At 38.7% G+C, this 19,103-nt stretch overlaps 1 protein-coding gene across 2 annotated transcripts in view; it reads left to right on the forward strand.

Annotated features, from left to right (window-relative positions):
• The window catches only part of ATG7 (autophagy related 7), a 582,165-nt gene that overhangs the window by 254,921 nt on the left and 308,141 nt on the right, over nucleotides 1–19,103 (forward strand). For both annotated transcript variants that reach the window (XM_053721092.1, XM_053721093.1), the window contains one exon: nucleotides 17,121–17,279. In XM_053721092.1, coding sequence (XP_053577067.1) covers nucleotides 17,121–17,279 — 159 coding nt within the window. The remainder of the gene's footprint in view (nucleotides 1–17,120; nucleotides 17,280–19,103) is intronic.

A 19,103-nucleotide genomic window follows, 5' to 3' on the forward strand; every position in this document is an offset into this window, starting at 1 on the left:
GCAGAATAAGAGAGAGAAGATTAGAAAGGTACACCTCAGACACCCCCCCCCCAAAAGAATGCCAGTAACCCCTACAAAAAAGATACATAACCCTCATACACCTATGGAAATAGGAGTAATTAAAGGTCCTCTGACTCCTGAGGAAAAAAACAGACGACGCCTAGCAAATCTCTGTCTTTACTGCGCTAGTAAAGAACATACTGTAGTATCCTGTCCCATTTTACACCGACAGAAAAAGGGTAAGCTGTTAAACATTAGTTGTACTACTTCACACATAAGACAAAAGTCATTGACACTCTCTCTCTCCTTACAGTGGGACCGACAGCAAATCAAGACTGAGGCGATAGTTGACTCTGGGGCTTCTGACTGCTTTATTGATGCTACATATGTGGAGTTTAATCAAATACCCTGTGTGATTAAGCAAAATCCTGTTTTCATAAGAGTAATTGATGGTTCTCTCATACATAAAGGTCCTATAACTAAACACACTGTACCCCTATTAATCTCTACTTCTGAAGGGCACACTGAATATATCAGTTTTGATGTAATCCCAACTGCACTTCATACGGTGATATTAGGTTACACTTGGTTAACCAAACATAACCCTAGCATAGATTGGGTTACACCCACTGTCACTTTTAATTCTCCTTATTGTTCCTCTTCTTGTTTCCCGCATCAGATTTTGGGCACTGTAGATCCAGAGATTCCTACTCACTATCAAGATTTGTTAGATGTGTATGATTTAAAGGAGGCTGAGGTACTTCCTCCCCACAGAACCTTCGATTGCCCCATAGATTTAATCCCAGGGGCTAAGGTTCCTTTTGGGAAAATTTATCCTCTCTCGCAGAAAGAGCTACAATATCTGCGAGATTACTTAGACGATAATATTCGGAAAGGTTTTATAGTCCCATCCACATCTCCTGCTGCAGCAGGGTTATTCTTTGTGACTAACAAAGACAAAACATTAAGACCCATCATCGATTACAGAGCCCTCAATGCTGTTACGGTAAAGAATCGATATCCATTGCCACTCATCCCCGAACTCCTTGAACGCTTGAACGGTGCTACCATCTTCACTAAACTTGACTTAAAGGGCGCGTATAATTTAATACGTATTAAGGAGGGGGATGAGTGGAAAACTGCATTTCGAACCAGATACGGTCTTTTTGAGTATCAAGTGATGCCTTTTGGGCTCTGTAACGCCCCTGCTACCTTCTAGCATTTTATTAATGAAATTTTTAAAGATCTAACAGATGTATGTGTCATAATTTATTTGGACGACATACTAATTTACTCTAAAACAACAGAGGAACACATAAAACATGTGAGATGGGTTCTGACACGATTACGTGATCACAGACTTTTTGCAAAGGCTGAAAAGTGTCAATTCCATGTACAAAAGATAAAATTTTTAGGGTATATCATAACACCCGATAAGGTACAGATGGACCCAGAAAAATTACTAGCTATCAAGAATTGGCCAGTACCCACTACCCTAAGATCTCTTCAACGATTCTTGGGTTTCGCCAATTTTTATCGTAGGTTTATTCAAAATTTTTCTATGAAAGTTAAACCCCTTACATCTTTGACTAAGAAAAACTTTAAATTTCACTGGACACCTGAAGCAAATCAATCCTTTAATTATTTGAAGACCTGTTTCACCACAGCCCCAATACTAAGTTTGCCTGACCATTCGTGTCAGTTCATTGTGGAGGTTGATGCTTCTGACACTGGTATAGGAGCGGTTCTTTCTCAAAGAACTAACGACCATCATAACACCCATCCTATAGCTTACTTTTCTAGAACCCTTTTACCAGCTGAAGTACATTACTCTGTGGGTGACAAAGAACTACTAGCCATAAAATGTGCTTTGGAGGTGTGAAGACATATACTAGAGGGACTTGACAAACCTTTCTTAATATTCACAGACCACAAAAACCTTCAATACTTAAAACAAAACTTTATCTTCTCGTCAAGTTCGATGGTCCTTGTTCCTTGACAGATTTAATTTCCATATAACTTACAGACCCGGTAAACTCAATGGTAAGGCAGATGCCCTATCTCGACAAAATGATGACAAACCTAAAAATGACTGGTCCACGCAAATTATACCTAGTCACAGGATTATAGCAGTTCTGAGTACTTTAGAGCTTGACATTCTAGCAGCTTTAGCAACTGATGTCATACCCACACACTCACAGTTAACAAAAGGACCAACTGGCCTGTATACTTTCCATAACAAGCTATATGTTCCACAGACTCTTAGACAGAGACTCCTCACTCATTACCATGATAACCCTTTATCTGGACATCAAGGAATTTTTAAAACTAAAGAACTCTTACAAAGAGACTTTTGATGGCCACACATGGGCAAGACCATTCAGAATTATGTATCCACTTGTAATGTCTGTGCAAGATGCAAAACAGAGAAAAAGAAACCGATAGGTTATCTTACTTCTTTGCCTATTCCAGAGACCCCATGGAGTGTTATCTCAATGGATTTTATTGTCGAGCTTCCCACTTCTCAGGATCATAATACCATCATGGTTGTTGTTGATCACCTGACTATAAGTTGGGTGACCTGGTATGGCCTTCTACCAAGCACCTGAAACTCTCTATACCATCCAGAAAGTTGGGTAGTCTGTTTGTTGGACCATTTAAGATTAAACAAATTATCAACCCTTCAGCTTTTATTCTGGATCTTCCATCTAAATATGGCTTACACCCCTCGTTTCATGTTTCTCTTTTGAAGCCTTATAGAACAAATGATGAATTCACTCGTAGGAGGATACCTCCTCCTCCAGTGGTTTTGGACGATCATGAAGAATATGAGGTTGAGACTGTACTCGACTCCCGGATTCTACGTGGAAGATTGCAGTACCTGATCCGCTGGTTACGGTCCGGAGGAGGATTCGTGGATTCCTCATTCCCAAGTACATGCCCCTCTACGGGTAACTGCGTTCCACAGGCGTTATCCACAAAAGCCTTCCTTGGCATCTTCGGAGCTGATGCCTTGAAGGGGGGGATCTGTAACGTTCCTTTAACTGGAGCTCCGCCCCTATAGCCTTTATAAACTCATTTTCACATCAACTCTTTGCTTGATTATTTTGTTGTATAGAGTAGCGCTAATTCTACTCTCTTATTAGATAAGTCAAGTCTTTACATCCTATGAGCTGTTGCTTTGCTCTAAAATTTAACTAAGCTATTCTGCTTTAAGTATTTACTCGCTTCCACTTACCTGCTGCTGATTCCTGGGAATACTTTGGAGTCTCCGTGTCAGCAATTCACTACCTGTGCTGGATCTACATTCCTAGCAGATTCATCCGCCTGTTACCTCTCACGCTGAGGACTGCACACGCTGCAGCTTGTTCCACGCTGAAGATCTACCTACAGTTACCGGTTCCCTACCGAAGCTCCGTCTCTCTCAGTTACCTTACCGGAATCTTACTGCTTGTTTCATCTAGTTCCACACTAGATCTACTGGTCACGCAAGTACTTTTTACAAACTTTACTGCCATTCTGCTCTCTTCAGTTACGCTTGCTAAATGTGCTTTATCTACGCTATCTGCAGTTACAAAATTGTCTAAGCTACTGGAATTACAACCTGCATTTGCTGTTAGCTCTTCTGAGTTACTTGCCTGTTTGTGTGCTGCCTATATACAACTGTCTATACCTGTCTATGCATATTAATCTGCTTGCCTCCTCCTGCTAATACTGCATGTACGTTCTCAACTTGTCACTACTGAGTTACATGTGCCTGCTGTTCATCATCTACAGAATAATAAGTTATTACTAATCCTCCAAAGGATTCTGCTTGTTTTAACTCTTTCCACTTATACTTATATATATATATATATTACTATCCATTTATATATATATATATATATATATATATATATATATATCCTACTGCTGGTACTCAATTACTGTAGCAACTGCTGTATTTATATAAACCCTTTTGTTTCAGACTTATAACATTAGGTGTTCCATTTTACAGCTACACATAATCTGTTTTTTCTTATATGATATTTGTGAACAGATTATTACACATATCAATGAAGATTTTTCTGACAGAAATCAGGAAATTAAAGATTATCGATACTTGTCTAGTCCTTCAGTCCACTCCTCGGCCATCAGTGGCTCAGTGCATGGAGGTAACCGAGCTGATGGTGACGGCAATGGACATCATCCCGTTTGCTCGGTTCCACCTCAGACCTCTGCAGTTAAGCATGCTCAGGCAATGGAAAGGAGATTATACGGATTTGTCTCCTCGAACACTACAGGAGCAGGAGACAAGGGATTCTCTTCAATGGTGGCTGTCTCTGGATCATCTCTCCCAGGGATCCTGCTTTCGCAGACCATCTTGGGTGATTGTGACAACAGACGCCAGCCTTCTACGGTGAGGAGCAGTCTGGGTCTCCCTAAGGGCTCAGGGGGTTTGGACTCAGTCAGAGTCTGTTCTTCTTATAAACATTCTGGAGCTGAGAGCGATCTACAATGCTCTTCTGGCCTGGCCTGGCCTCAGTTAGCCTCTGTCCAGTTTATCAGGTTCCAGTCGGACATCATAACGTCAGTGGCTTACATAAATCATCAGGGAGGAACGAGGAGTTCCTTAGCGATGACATAGGTATCCAAAATATCCACATCCCAGGAGTGGACAACTGGGAGGTGGATTTCCTGAGCAGGCAGACCTTTCATCTGGGGGAATGGGAACTCCATCCGGAAGTGTTCTCCAGCCTGATTCTCAAGTGGGGTCAGCCGGAATTAGATCTCATGACATCCCGAGATACGGGTCGAGGTCCAGGGACCACCAGGCGGAACTGATAGATGCTCTGGCAGTGCCTTGGACCTTCAGTTTAGCATACCTATTTCCTCCATTTGCTCTTCTTCCTTGGGTCATTGCTCGAATCAAGCAGGAGAGGGCATCAGTGACCCTCATTGCACTGGCTTAGCCTCGCAGGATTTGGTATGCAGATCTGGTGGACATGTCATCTCTGCCACCTTGGAGACTTCCGTTGAGGAAGGACCTTCTAATTCAAGGGCCCTTCTTCACCCAAATTTATCATAAGATTATTGCGTAAATATATCTATTGGTGTGAATCCAAGGGCTACTCATGGAGTAGAGTTAGGATTCCTAGAATTTTGTCCTTTCTCCAAGAGGGTTTGGAGAAAGGTTTATCGACAAGTTCCCTAAAGGGTCAAATCTCTGCCTTATCTATTTTGTTACACAAACGTCTGGCAGATGTCCCAGATGTACAATCATTTTGTCAGGCCTTGGTCAGGATCAGGCCTGTGTTCAAACCAGTTACTCCTCCATGGAGTCTGAATTTAGTTCTCAGAGTTCTTCAAGGGGCTCCGTTTGAGCCTATGCATTGCTTAGATATTAAGTTGTTATCTTGGAAAGTTTTGTTTCTTGTTGCTATTTCTTTTGCTCGTAGAGTGTCAGAACTCTCGGCATTGCAATATGAGTCTCCTTACCTTATTTTCCATTCAGATAAGGTAGTTTTACGTACTAAATTAGGATTTATTCCTAAGGTTGTTTCTGATTGGAATATTAATCAGGAGATTGTTGTTCCTTCCTTGTGTCCTAATCCTACTTCTCAGAAGGAACGACTTCTGCACAATTTGGAAGTGGTCCGTGCTTTAAAGTTTTACCTGCAGAGGACTAAGGATTTTCGCCAGTCTTCTGCTTTGTTTGTGGTTTTCTCAGGAAAACGTAAGGGACAGAAAGCTACGGCTACTTCTCTTTCTGGCTGAAGAGTATCATACGTTTTGCATATGAGACTGCTGGACAGCAGCCTCCAGAGAGACTTACGGCTCATTCCACTAGGGCCGTGGCTTCCTCATGGGCATTCAAGAATGAGGCTTCTGTGGAACAGAGTTGCAAGGCTGCAACTTGGTCCTCTCTTCACACTTTTTCAAAGTTCTATAAATTTGTCACTTTTGCTTCGGCTGAGGCCGCTTTTGGGAGAAAGGTTCTTCAAGCAGTGGGTGCCTTCCGTTTAGGTTCCCTGTCTTGTCCCTCCCGTATCATCTGTGTACTCTAGCTTGGGTATTGAATCCCATTAGTAATTAAGATGATCCGTGGACTCATCGTGGCATTAAAAAGAAAAGAAAATTTATGCTTACCTGATAAATGTATTTCTTTTTTGACACAATGAGTCCACGGCCCGCCCTGTTTTTGAAAGACAGGTTGTTGGTTATTATATACTTCAGTCACCTCTGCACCTTGGTTTTTCCTTTCAATCCTTAACTTCGGTCGAATGACTGGAGTGGGAGGGAAGAGCTATTTAACAACTTTACTGTGGTGCTCTTTGCCGACCTCCTGCTGACCAGGAGGTGAATATCCCATTAGTAATTAAGATGATCCGTGGACTCATCGTGTCAAAAAAGAAATACATTTATCAGGTAAGCATACATTTTCTTTTTATTACAATAAATATCACCTATAAGTTCCCATAACAAAGAGCCTAACATTTTCTTTATCATGATGTGTTTCTTGCACTCTTATACTGTACTGTGGAATTTGTTCACTCTTCGGGCGCACGTTAAATAAAATGGCTGGTTAATGCTTCCCCGAGCTCGCAGTTTAATTTTTGGCTTAGGGCAATTAACCAGAGAGGTTATACCACTGGTTAATAAAAAAAATGTGCCCAAATTGCCCTCAAAATAAAGAGGACATTACTGTACAAATTAAAAAAAAAAAATATGAGCATCTTTATTTTTATTAAAAAAAACTACACAAAGCAGTTATAAAGGGTTAAAGTGAGGGGATGTGTGGTAGAAATAAACGGCAGTGAAAGTGCCTTTATATTGACGTCTATGGGGTACTGTGTTTTCATTATATATATGCGTATATACACATATAAAGACATAAATATATATACTGGTATTACTGAGTGGAGCGCCAATATCTCGCTCGCGTAAGCACAATATTGCGCTCCACTCATAATCTAGGCCTCTGTATTTCCATTATTATTATTAATAATGCTAATAATAATCAGAATAGTAATAGTAACAACAATAATAACAACTAGCTGTATAAAGATATTTAAATAAAACAAATCATTGCACTTAAAATTTTAAAAGTTTTTTGCAAAGCCTAAGTCTTAGCAAAACCATAATAAATTAAACGCTATGATTGGAAGATAGTTGGTAAGGAAATGTAGTGCAAAGCAGTGAAGGCTATTGAAAATATAACAGATGAGCTAGTGATGGGAAAAAGGTAAAAGAGAGTAGAAAGATACCAATGTGAACACCAAACAATGGGGTCAAGGAGTAATTAAAAGAGAGAGAAATCCAGTAAGTTGTGTTGTGATACGAGATGAGAAGATGCAGAAGAATAGTTCAGATGGAGAAGAGCTGTGAATGAAGAAATAGCTTTAACTGGGTATTGTGTAAATAAAATGAAATAGGATGGAGAAGAGCAGTATGAATTGGAGCAATACTGCTAGAGACAATGGTAGTAAAGGCAGAAGAGTAACTTTGGGGTAATGTAAGAATAGGGGTTATTGGTGGTCATGAAATCATAGTATATTAAAGGGACATTAAACACTAAATACATGCTAGATAGAATGATGCATTCAAAGAAAAGATTAGTCCATGAGTAACATGTAGATTTATTTTTTAAAGTTTCATTAGTTGTTTAAAAAGTGACAAAATAAGTGTAAAGTTTTAGTGTCTATAAAACACTGGGAGCTGCCATGTTGTAACTTGTGTTACCTTCTCTGCTGTGGCCAATTAGGGACAGTTATACATAGGTCATTAGAGTGTGCAGCCAATGGTTGTGCTGGATTTAACAGTGTTCTGCACTTCCATTTCTAACAGGAACTGAAAAGCTCACAATTTCAGAATGGTATTACAGGCAAAGAGGACAAAATAAATAATGAAAGTATATTGCAGAGTTGTTTTATTATATACAATTTATCATTTTATATTACCATCTCAAAGTGTTTAATGTCCCTTTAATTATACCTTTGTTTAAAAAAAATGCCAATACAGGTGGCCCTCGTTTTACAACGGTTCAATTTACACCGTTTCAGAATAATAACCTTTTTTCCAGTCATGTGACTGCTATTGAAAAGCATTGAGAAGCAGTGCATGTATTAAAATAGCCAGTAGGTGGAGCTGTCCGCTTGTGTTACGGCAAAGCAAAGCAAGCTGAAATTAATCAGTTTAACCAGACCTGAGCTATCGAGCAGATTTCAAAGGAACAAGATCTTCCGGTCTATAAATCAGTCCAGATTGGAATGCATAGAAAGAACTGTTTGCAGAAAAATGCAAGTGAAGTCTGTGTTGTGTGATTATTTTATTAGGTTTATAATGCTGTTTAGCAAATGTTTTTGTTCATTTAACTTAGTTTAATTATATATTCTGTGTTGTGTGATTATTTTATTAGGGTTATAATGCTGTTTAGGTGTTACTTATGACATTTTTTAGAGGGGCCTGGAACCAATCTCCCTCACTTCCCATTGACTTACATTATAAACTGGGTTTCAATTTACAACGGTTTCGATTTACAACCATTCCTTCTGGAACCTAACCCCGGCGTAAACTGAGGGCTACCTGTATATGCTTTTTATTAGATATAGGCCGTTGTATATGCTGAACATATTTCTATTTGCCAGTCAATCAGATAATGTGTTATTGGTTTGGCACTTATTTAAAATTTGTGGGATTCTCAACTCTGGTGTTTGAGAGCTCCTGGATTTCACATAAAACTAAAACTAGGGTTAAGTTTAAACAGATACTATTAATTTAGCACTAAACGTCCTCTATGGACATTATGATATTTCCATTACTGTCGTCTGATGGCCTTTATGCTACTAAACATTTCCTCAAAGAGTGTATTGATAGAAGACTTTTTTTTTTTTAAATTCTTGGGATGACGCTTTGGGTTTGGACAGTAGGAGAATGCATGCACTGTCAGTAAATTGTTAAAAATAAAAAAATGATATTGTGCATATGAAAGTATCACGCCTCATAACAACCCAGTTTGTTTAGTGCACGTCACTATACAGTGCTAACATGGTCTGAGCTATCCATTCTTGGGTGCACTAGTTCCCCTTCGGATGTGCGTTACTTCCTGTGTCACTTTATTCCTCTGCCGGCTTCCAAAGCAAATTTTCCTGTGGATAGCACTATTTAAGGCCACTTGCCTCTTCTGTAAGGGTGTGTGTATTGAATTGTTTATTCTACCTATAGGTGTACTGATTTCTGTCTAAACGTTGACCCGGCTTCTCGATTGTGATTCAGTAACCTTACAGCCTACTATTACCTGACTCTTGGGGCCGATTTATTATATGGTGGGCGTAGCAAATTTATCGCTGTCAGCATTTCTCATTGTACAAGCTACGATTTCCTAAAATGCTACGACTTTTATGAAGCTACATTAATTTCAAAGGCTCTTGAAAAAAACAGTGCTATCCGTTGAAACGCGTTGAGCCAAATAAAGCTGCTTTTTTGTATAAAAAGCTGGAGAAATGTCTTGACAATAAAGAAGCCGTTTATACAAATTTTACCCTGTGAGTATCTACACTTATTTGTTATGGTGTTTGGATGCACTACGCCAATGTAAAATCTACTAACAGCAATTGGAGAGAGACACTCTATCTTGATGAGTATCTGAGAAAACCGGGGGATAGAACAGTGAATCTCCTGGGGTCTTCTGAATCAGCGCCTCCTTCTACAAACAAATTTCTACTTAACAGCCTTTGGGAGAGACTGTGTAATGCCCGTGGGGTATTTCCTTATCAGACCAAACTTGGCCAGTAGTCTTATCCTGGTGTCAAGTGAAAAGATAAGGAAATATCCCAGAACAAGAGAACAGATAATTAAATGAGGTAAGCGGTACTCACAGCAGAGAGGGTTAACAGGAGAGTAGTCAGGCAAGCAGAGTTCAGCAACAACAAGGCAATTCAGAGAACCAGCAGTTCAGAGGTTAAACAGAAGAATGGTCACAGACAAGCAGGGTACAGCAACAGTAAGGCAATCAGCAGTTCAGGGGTTAATCATAGAGTGGTCACAGACAGGCAGAGTTCAGCATCCATAAGGCAATCAGCAGTTCAGAAACAATAACACTAGCACCCAGGGAGCACAAGACAACCTATACTCTGGCACAGAGGAAAGAAGTCCATGGCAACAGGAGCGGTGACACAGGAGCCAGCAGGAGCGGCGTGACAGACTGTTGAAAGGCAGCGGTTCAAAATCCATATTCACTTTCTGTTTACCTTTAAACACAACCTTAGACGCATTTAACAATACAGTTGGTTTAAAGGGCTACATGGAGAATATGCCACATTTAAGAAAAGTTTTCTGAAGGTTTAGCACCCACAATAAAGTTCTAGGCTTGTATTGCCATTCTAGAACGGATAAAGCATTGTTTGTCCTGGTGAACAGACTTGACTCCAGATTCCAGCACCCCTGTGGAATAACTGTGTAGTATTACTTTGTTTTATTTTAGGCAGTTCAACCAGATTAATTTATGTTGCTGATAAATGTATTGTCATTTGATCTGGCCTTTCAGCTTTATCCGAAAAATACTGCACAGGTAAGTAGGGAAAAGAAATGACACACAGATTATATCAGTTTTCAAGTAGTTCTTCAAGGAGGGTGGAACAAAATGTAATGTCCTTAATAGTAGGGAATGGCAGAAGTAGATCTGATGACTTCAGCTCACAATTATCAAATCAAATGTTAACAGTGAGTTTTCATTACAGGAAGCATACCGTTTAAACAGATATAAGAGGCTGGAAAATCCCTCATTACATAATTTGAGTCTGCCTGCTGTTTTATGGATTTTCTCTATTTGTTCTTGTCCTATATGTAATAGATTAAACAGGGCAGAATGGAAGTGGTTTTTTTAAACATTGGCCAATGTGCTTATATTTCCCAAAGCAGGTGAAATTCCTGAATACATTCAGTTGACTCTTCCTTTATGTCCAGATTGACATGCCCTGCATCTTCCTTCTTGGCAGGTGAGCTCTTTTAAATAACTTCCTTATCCAGTAGTAGATAGACTTTTGAAAGCTCATAATCTTTTCTAGATTCTTAGGCTTATTATTAAAGGTACATAAAAAAGGAAGAAATCCTGGATTCAAAGTAATAATGAAATATATATTCTTTATTCCAACATGCTAAAAAGATCCATGACCGGAACAGAGGAAAAAGAATGGTCTTACGTGTTTTGGGCGAGGTCTATGATTATGGCTTTTTTTTTTTATTTATTTAATAATTTTTTATTGAGGTCATACAACTTATAAACATAAACAAGCCTGCAGGACAGTTATGGACATAGGCATAAGTCTACACAATGGTATGATTATCAAATAAAGCCCGTAATTCACATCCAGCATACAGAGGAAATAAACATTTTCAAAGATAAACACATGTGATTGAAAACAAACAAACAAATCCTTTATATTTGATTTCTGACCTCTTTTATATCTATGACATATTATTTCCCAGACCAGTGGGTGGTCACTTTTAGACCAAACATATAAGAAATATAAAAACTTGTGAATAGTACTATCCAGATAAATTATGTCATAGAGAGTGATGGGGATATCCATGGCCGCTATATTGCAACAAATATATAATAAATAATAGGGAGGAGTTCTATGGAATCTGCGTTCCTTTGTTTACTCAGTAAACGAAAACTGAATTCTAGTAATTTTGAACACATGGAGGCAGGAATATATAGCCTGGTAATTATCTGTCACAGTATAAATATAAAACGCTAGAGACTTGAGCTTTCCAGTGTCTGAAGGAACTTGTTGAACTAGGGGAATCGCTAAGCAATAAAAAGCACACCAAGTGGATATATCAAGATCAGTAAAAAAACATTGCAAATTGAATAGTGAGATAAACACTCAGTACTACCACTAAGGGCTCGATTTATCAAGCCTCTACGGCTGCAAGTTCTCACAAGAACTTGCTCGCCGTGATTTATCAAGCAGCGGTCACCAGAACGCTGCTTCCCTAAGATCTTCGCCACCTCTATTGTGGCGAAATTCAATCTCCTCGGTCGAGTCCGAACTAGGAGATTGACAGCTCCTGCCCGCACGTGATTGGTTGTGCGTGGGCAGGGGGCGGGATTGCACGCAAGCGCAAAATTGCGCTTGTGTGCAATGGCGAATACCTGCGGGTAATTTCGCCCCGCCACGTATACGCGGCCCTGTACGCCTCAGCATTAATAAATCTAGCCCTAAGTGCCACATTCAGACTAATATCAGAGCAAAATAGCATACATTCTTACCCAGAGGACACATACATGATATAGGGTAGTACATAGGTCCCTCAATACATATGTGGGTCAGAGTCTTACAATACTATAGAACATGAAAAAACTCAGAGCCTAGAGAGAGAGAGATCTGACCATCCAGGGTAGGGGAAAGGCAAACAATTCTATCATATTGGACATTAAACTATCTCTGAAGGAGACTAGGCTGAAACTGGATTTTATAACACGTAACCTGAACAGTAAAACAGGGTTTCCCAGGGATGCATTTTCCCACGCTTACCTGTTGGAATTGAGTATAGCTCTAGCTATCAGAAAATCTACACAGTTCACCTAATTAGAATCTTCAAAGCATATATACAACTATACAGGTTGCTTGAAAGGTGATATATACTTGAGGCAATCTTGTAGACTATAAGTCTGTCGTAAAGGTATGGGCCCTATACCCCACGACAGAAACAGAGTTCTCACCTGTGGCTGATAACACCTAGTAACTATAATATTATGTTGTATGTAACCAGTGAGATGTTACTGTCCCCTCTATCTAAGTGAGAAAACGGTCAAAGAGATCCCTAGAAATGTATACAAATTATATGAAACAAGGCTTATAATAAACTAATAGACTTAGAGATTGGTGTACCGTTTTTTTTTAAGGTTTAAGGTAGCTTATTTAAATGATCATAGCTGGGATATTGTCCAAACTTGGTAATGATAAGCAATATAATTTATGTTACATGCTGGTTTGAAATACCCAAGGAATGCTGATCTTATACTTCTCTGAGAGCTAAGTCTACACACATATAATGTGTTTGTGTATAGGTGATCCATAATCAAAAGGCTGAAAATCTGGAAATAGACCGGGGCAGTTGAGTAGATCAAGCTACAAAATCACGGACATCTATTGCATATAGCAAACTGCAACTAATCCTTGACTCCCCTCTAGTGGTCACATTTGGTATCTACATAGTTTCGGAAGAGATTTTAAATTAAATCCATAGCCTCACCTGCTGCCGTTAGATAAATATGGGTAAATATCTCAGGCAATTATCTAGCAGATGTCGTATTCTCGTTAGTCAAGTTTGGGGGGAGAGGGGATAATCAACCACTGCCTTATGAAGAAAAATACAACAAAAAAAACAAAACAAAGCAAAAAACAAAAAAAAAGAACACAGAAATAGCCAGCAAGATCTCCCTAGTACCTCTATTGCTTGGTTCAGTATAGGTAAATTAACCGTAATGTATATGTACGTATGCAAGCTTCCAATCTAAAACATATCTATAAAACATAATAGTCAATATGTGTCTACATCAAACATATAAAATTAACCAAGATTTTTCTGTGGCAAATAAGTCCACTATCAGTTGATCACTTAGGATAGAATATACGTCCAGATACGGATTTTAACTGAGGACTGAGAGGATCTTAAGTAACAAAATCTTCCTTATCCAATGCCAGATGGACTGAATTCAGTTAATGTCTCAAGCCATCACATTTGCCAGATTGAGTAGTTAGTCTCAACATACAATCTGTTAATAAAGCTAATATGTCTACTATATAGAAGTGTGAGGAATAACACAGACCACAGGGTTAGAAGTAATATGACAACTGTCAATATAGATATGATGTAACAAAGGTGACTAGCCAACACCAGCTCTTCGTTGCACAAATTTCTGGAACAATAAACATTTTGACACTGCCACCTTTATGTTTGTCAGTAGTCCTTTGGGGTCATGGAAAGTAATGTCTCTCATCTGGGTCTTAAGCCACCAATCAAGATTTGTGTCTCTCACTGGTCTATTGATGTCACAGACCAAATCCGGCAGCTTAAAAGAAAGTTGCCGATCCTTTCCCTCATCTGTTTTATGAAGTCTTGGTACTCCATAGTGTCGCGATGGGTTTATCTGTGGGGAATTATCTTCTCTGTTGAGCTTCTTATGTTCAAAAGCAGCCGACTGTGCTCTATCCCTTGAACACATGCTCCACTCTGCTACACACACAGCACAGCCTGTTGTAACCACATGTCCCATGCTGTCTGAGCTCACTAGCAGTTTCTGTAATGAGTCACTAGAAGGTACTAGCCACCCTCTCTGATCCCTTACGGGTGACATTTCCGTTGGTGCCGGTGGTGTAGGCAGAAGCTCTGGCTGTTTATCAGGCTTCTTGTTTATGATCACATGTTCTGCAGTGAGTCGGGTCCTATTAGCCTCTGTTGCCCCCGTCCACTTGGCGTTAGCGTGAGTCGGTTCCCCCATCTGTTCCATGGGGTCCTCATATAAAGTTAGGATTAACCTGTATTCTATCTCCGACAACTGTTTGTTTAAGATGTCTATCAGTCTCCTCTCCCAGCTAGGCATTACCAACCTTAGGCCTTCACTTGAGCAGAAAGATGGCCGCTCCTCATGAGTCCCGGCACAGAGCTTCATGAAGAGTATGTGTTTTCTGTAGTTGTCAATGACCCTCAATCTCTGGGCCGCGTATTCAGGTTCTCTGGACCTTTAGCCACTCTGTTAACAGTAATTGAGCTGAACTGATTGGTCAAATATATAGTTAAATGTTAGACATAGCCGGAGCTGTAGTAGCATACGACCGCTCAATTTCAGAGCTTGCTCCGCCCCCTCTATGATTATGGCTTTTGCCGAAATGCATGTCTGTTCTTTCCGCTCTGTTCTTGTGATGGATCTTTTTAGCATGTTGGAATAAAGAATATTTTTTTTTTATTATCACTTTGAATCCAGGATTTCTTCCTTTTTTTCATTACTTTGTAGATTACAAGGAGTCCTCCTTTATCCTGTATTCATTTGGTTCCCTATGTGCTTCAGCTTTGTGGGACAGTAGTATCCAGGTTACGGATGTTACACTCTATTCTAGCATATTGAGTTTACTCCTGATTGACATACAAGGAAGTAAAAGCACGTGTTGAAGACACTGTATGGATCGCTGGAAATAAAACGTGGGAGCCGTGCAGCTTGATAAAGATCCTTTAGTTGATGGCGTCTGCTTGTTTGGCCTCCGCATCAGGTGTCACTGGAGCAGTAGAAGCTTAAGTGGAGCCCCTCGATCCACATAGTGGATGCTCTGCTTAGGAGAATTTTATTACCAAGCTTCACTCTTTATCAGATATGCTTAAACTCTCATCTGTAACTGTGGAGTGATATCACTACATGGACACTAAGGATTGCTGAATCTTTGCACATGGTCTGATTTGTTACCATGTCCTTTTAATAGGTTGTTGAGGACCATCATTGAATTGCTGGAACTGTTTTCTCTTTTTTTTATTATTTTTTTTTTTTTTCATGATTTAGAAAGAGCATACAATTTTAAACAACTTCAGTAGCTTCTGATTGGTGGCTGCACATAGATGCCTCTTGTGATTGGCTCATTCATGTGCATTGCATTGGGGTCGACAAATCTGTTTAAAATTTAGTAGCCAGTAAGAATATTTAGGAGTCAGACATACTTTTAGGAGCCAAATAGTGGTATTTTTATATAGATATATGGAGAATAACCCAGCCCTGGTACACCATATCCTCACATTTAAATACAATGGATTTGTAAAATCTATCAATTCCAGTACTCTAACCATTCCAATATCGGCTTTGTCAGATATTTTGGAATCAGATAGGCCCAGAAGTCTCTTGTCTGAGAACGCGTTCAAGCACACATGATGACTTCACTGTTTGAACTTGTGTGGCAAAGTTCTCTGCGTTATTGCACATTGCAGACCGTTATTTTGAGGTTGAGTTACCGTAGATGACTAAATGAACAGCAGGTGCTATACCATAGTTTTTATTCAGTACAACTTTAATTTTTGCTAATATTTTATTTCATACCAGTATTGTCTTTCATAATATTTTTTTCTCATTTTGTTCTGATAAAATCTATTGCATGGCAAATGTGACACCTATTTTATAGAGGCTCAGATGAATTTTAGTAGAACAGTTTCCACTTCTTGGGTTGAATTAGACATCACGTCTAAGCATTTATGTATCACACCAAACGTCAAATTACATATCTGAAGGGTTAAAGGATCTTGATGCTTCGGCAGACAACAAGTTTAGATGACGCTTCTGCATTCTATATTTAATTGTGGCCTGATTCTCAGCATTAGTGTTTTTCTCTCATTTTTTTTTTGTATCTTTACTGCTTTGTTTGATCTTTGTTGGCAAGTTGATCCAAGATAATTCTACTTATGGAACTTAAAGGGACACTAAACCCACGTATTTTCTTTCATGATTCAGATAGAGAATGCAATTTTAAGCAACTTTCTAATTTACTCCTATTATCAATTTTCTTACTTCTCTTGGTATCTTTATTTGAAAAGCAAGAATAAAAGCTTATGAGCCGGCCATTTTATATAAAGTCCATTGAAGTTTATTGGCAAAACATAAAAGAAAAACTCAAACGTGCAGTTAAGAAACACGCATCTTACGTGTTTCGGCTGATAGCCTTATTCATAGAGATGCTTTTTATTTGTACTTACTCTTTGACACATTCTCCCATTTTTGAGCACTTCACTTGGATGAGTACAGAATATATATATTTTTTGTTCATTCCAGCTTTTTCAAATAAAGATACTAAGAGAACGAAGAAAAATTGATAATAGGAGTAAATTAGAAAGTTGCTTAAAATTGCATGCTCTATCCAATTTAAAAAAAAGAAAAATAATGTCTTTAGTATCCCTTTTACCACAATGTAGAAATGTTATGATTTAATTTATTTTTATACTAATGAAAAAGTTTAAAAACCTAATCATATTCAAAACATTGCATGCAAGAAAGTGTTAATTACTGCGGTTTTGTTTATGTAATTGATATTATCATTGAAACTGCTTATGCCTCGTCTTGTGTATGACAATGTAGTACTATTTATTTTTCTCATCAGGGATGGGGTGTCAGAAATATAACATTTGTGGACAATGCGAAGATATCTTATTCCAACCCAGTTCGTCAGCCCTTGTATGAATTTGAAGACTGTCTTAATGGAGGAAAATCAAAGGCTTTTGCAGCAGCAGAAAAACTTCAAAAAATATTTCCAGGCGTGGTAAGTAAAACCCAACAAAACGGAAACTCTCAAGCAAGATAAACAAGTACCAAAATGCAAGGATTTTTTTACCATAGAAACTAAATGAAAGGGACATTATACACTAGATTTTTCTCTGCATAAATGTTTTGTAGATGATCCATTTATATAGCCCATCTGGTTGTGTTTTTGTAACAATGCATAGTTTTGCTTCTAACCAAGCCCCACAGATTTAGATGTATACTGATGTCTACAGACTTCAGATCGCTTCTGTTTGTATGGGTCTTTTCATATGCAGGGGAGGGGTCTGTTCTCAACCCCCTCCACTGGGTGTCCCATCCTTACCCCATCGACAGTGCTAAATTGTGAGGTTCTAAGTTAGTTTTAAAGGTTTTATACTGGATTTTTAGATCAGTATCTGTGCATATTCTTCTTTATAGTAATGTCTATTACATGCAGTTATATAAAAAATTGGTGTATACTGTTCCTTTAACATAGCAATTTTTAGTAGCCTTCACTTCTAAAATGGCTGTATCCTAGAATGTATAGTTTTGTTACATAAAAAAGGTATATAAATTGTTTTCTTGCCAAGTAATGATTGCGTACCAGTATTAGTTAGTGGTATCCATCTTTTTTAATAATAACAATGCAATTTGTTCATTCTCAGGCCTGATTGACACACTTTTTTTAAAAAATAATTCTGTTAAAATATATATATATATATTCTTCAGTATAAAGAAAACATCAACTGAGCAGTGTGTTACCTACATATATGTCAATATTAATTTGCACAGAACTCAAAATAAAATGACCCAAAATGATCTGCATTGCCTCCTCCAAAGTGTATGGGAGGGGAGGATGCAGGATCCTCCCCATAGTTAGCTGTCAGGTGATTGGATGAGTTTTGTGAATGTCGTTACTAGGAAGAAATAGTCAAATAGGGAACTAGGCAGCAAAGCACTTAAAGGGACATGAAACCCAAAATTGTTCTTTTGTAAATCAACTTTCCAGCTTACTTCTTTTTATCTAATTTGCTTTGTTCCTTTGGTATCCTTTGTTGAAAAGTATACCTAAATAGGCTCAGGAGCAGCTATGCACTACTGGGAGCTAGCTGCTGATTGGTGGCTGCACATAAATGCCTCTTGCCATTGGATTACCGATGGGTCCAGCTAGCTCCCAGTAGTGCATTGCTGCTCCTTCGAGCAAAGGATACCAATAGAACGAAGCAAAATTGATAATTGAAGTAAATTGGAAAGTTGTTTACAAATGCATGCTCTACCTGAATCATGAAGGAAGAATGTTTGGATATAATGGCCCTTTAACTGCACTATCACACAACGCTGTATAGGGCATAAGCAGGTTGGGAGAATTGCTGGCAAGCACAACATAGGTGAAGCAAAAATATTATACAGTTTGTGAAGGGCTTAGATTAAAAACAAAACAAACAAAAACTTCCTTATTCACTCTGAGTTAGATTAGAGCTTTTGATGCTGAAAATGGCGCCACTGTGTGATTGATTTCAGTCCTTTATACTTCACATTGAGTTTCTTACTAAACCATATCGCTTTCACCATAGGATATTTCTAGAGAAAGCCTCTGTGATATACAGGGGTTAGCAAACAAGTTTAAAGACCAGCGCACAATGGATCAAACAACAAGCAAATAAGAGCAGAGGGACCCCCCACGTCTCAAAGAAATGCAAACAGAAAAAGTACTTATTTGCTCAATACCTTGGTGTACGTAAATTGATTGAAATAGGGGAAATTGTAATTCTCTAAAAATATATATATAAAAAATGTATAATTAGTCTGCCTCAAATATACAGGTAAACCCCCCTCATATAGC

This window comes from Bombina bombina, chromosome 7 (genome assembly GCF_027579735.1).
Source record: "Bombina bombina isolate aBomBom1 chromosome 7, aBomBom1.pri, whole genome shotgun sequence".
Lineage (NCBI taxonomy): Eukaryota > Metazoa > Chordata > Amphibia > Anura > Bombinatoridae > Bombina > Bombina bombina.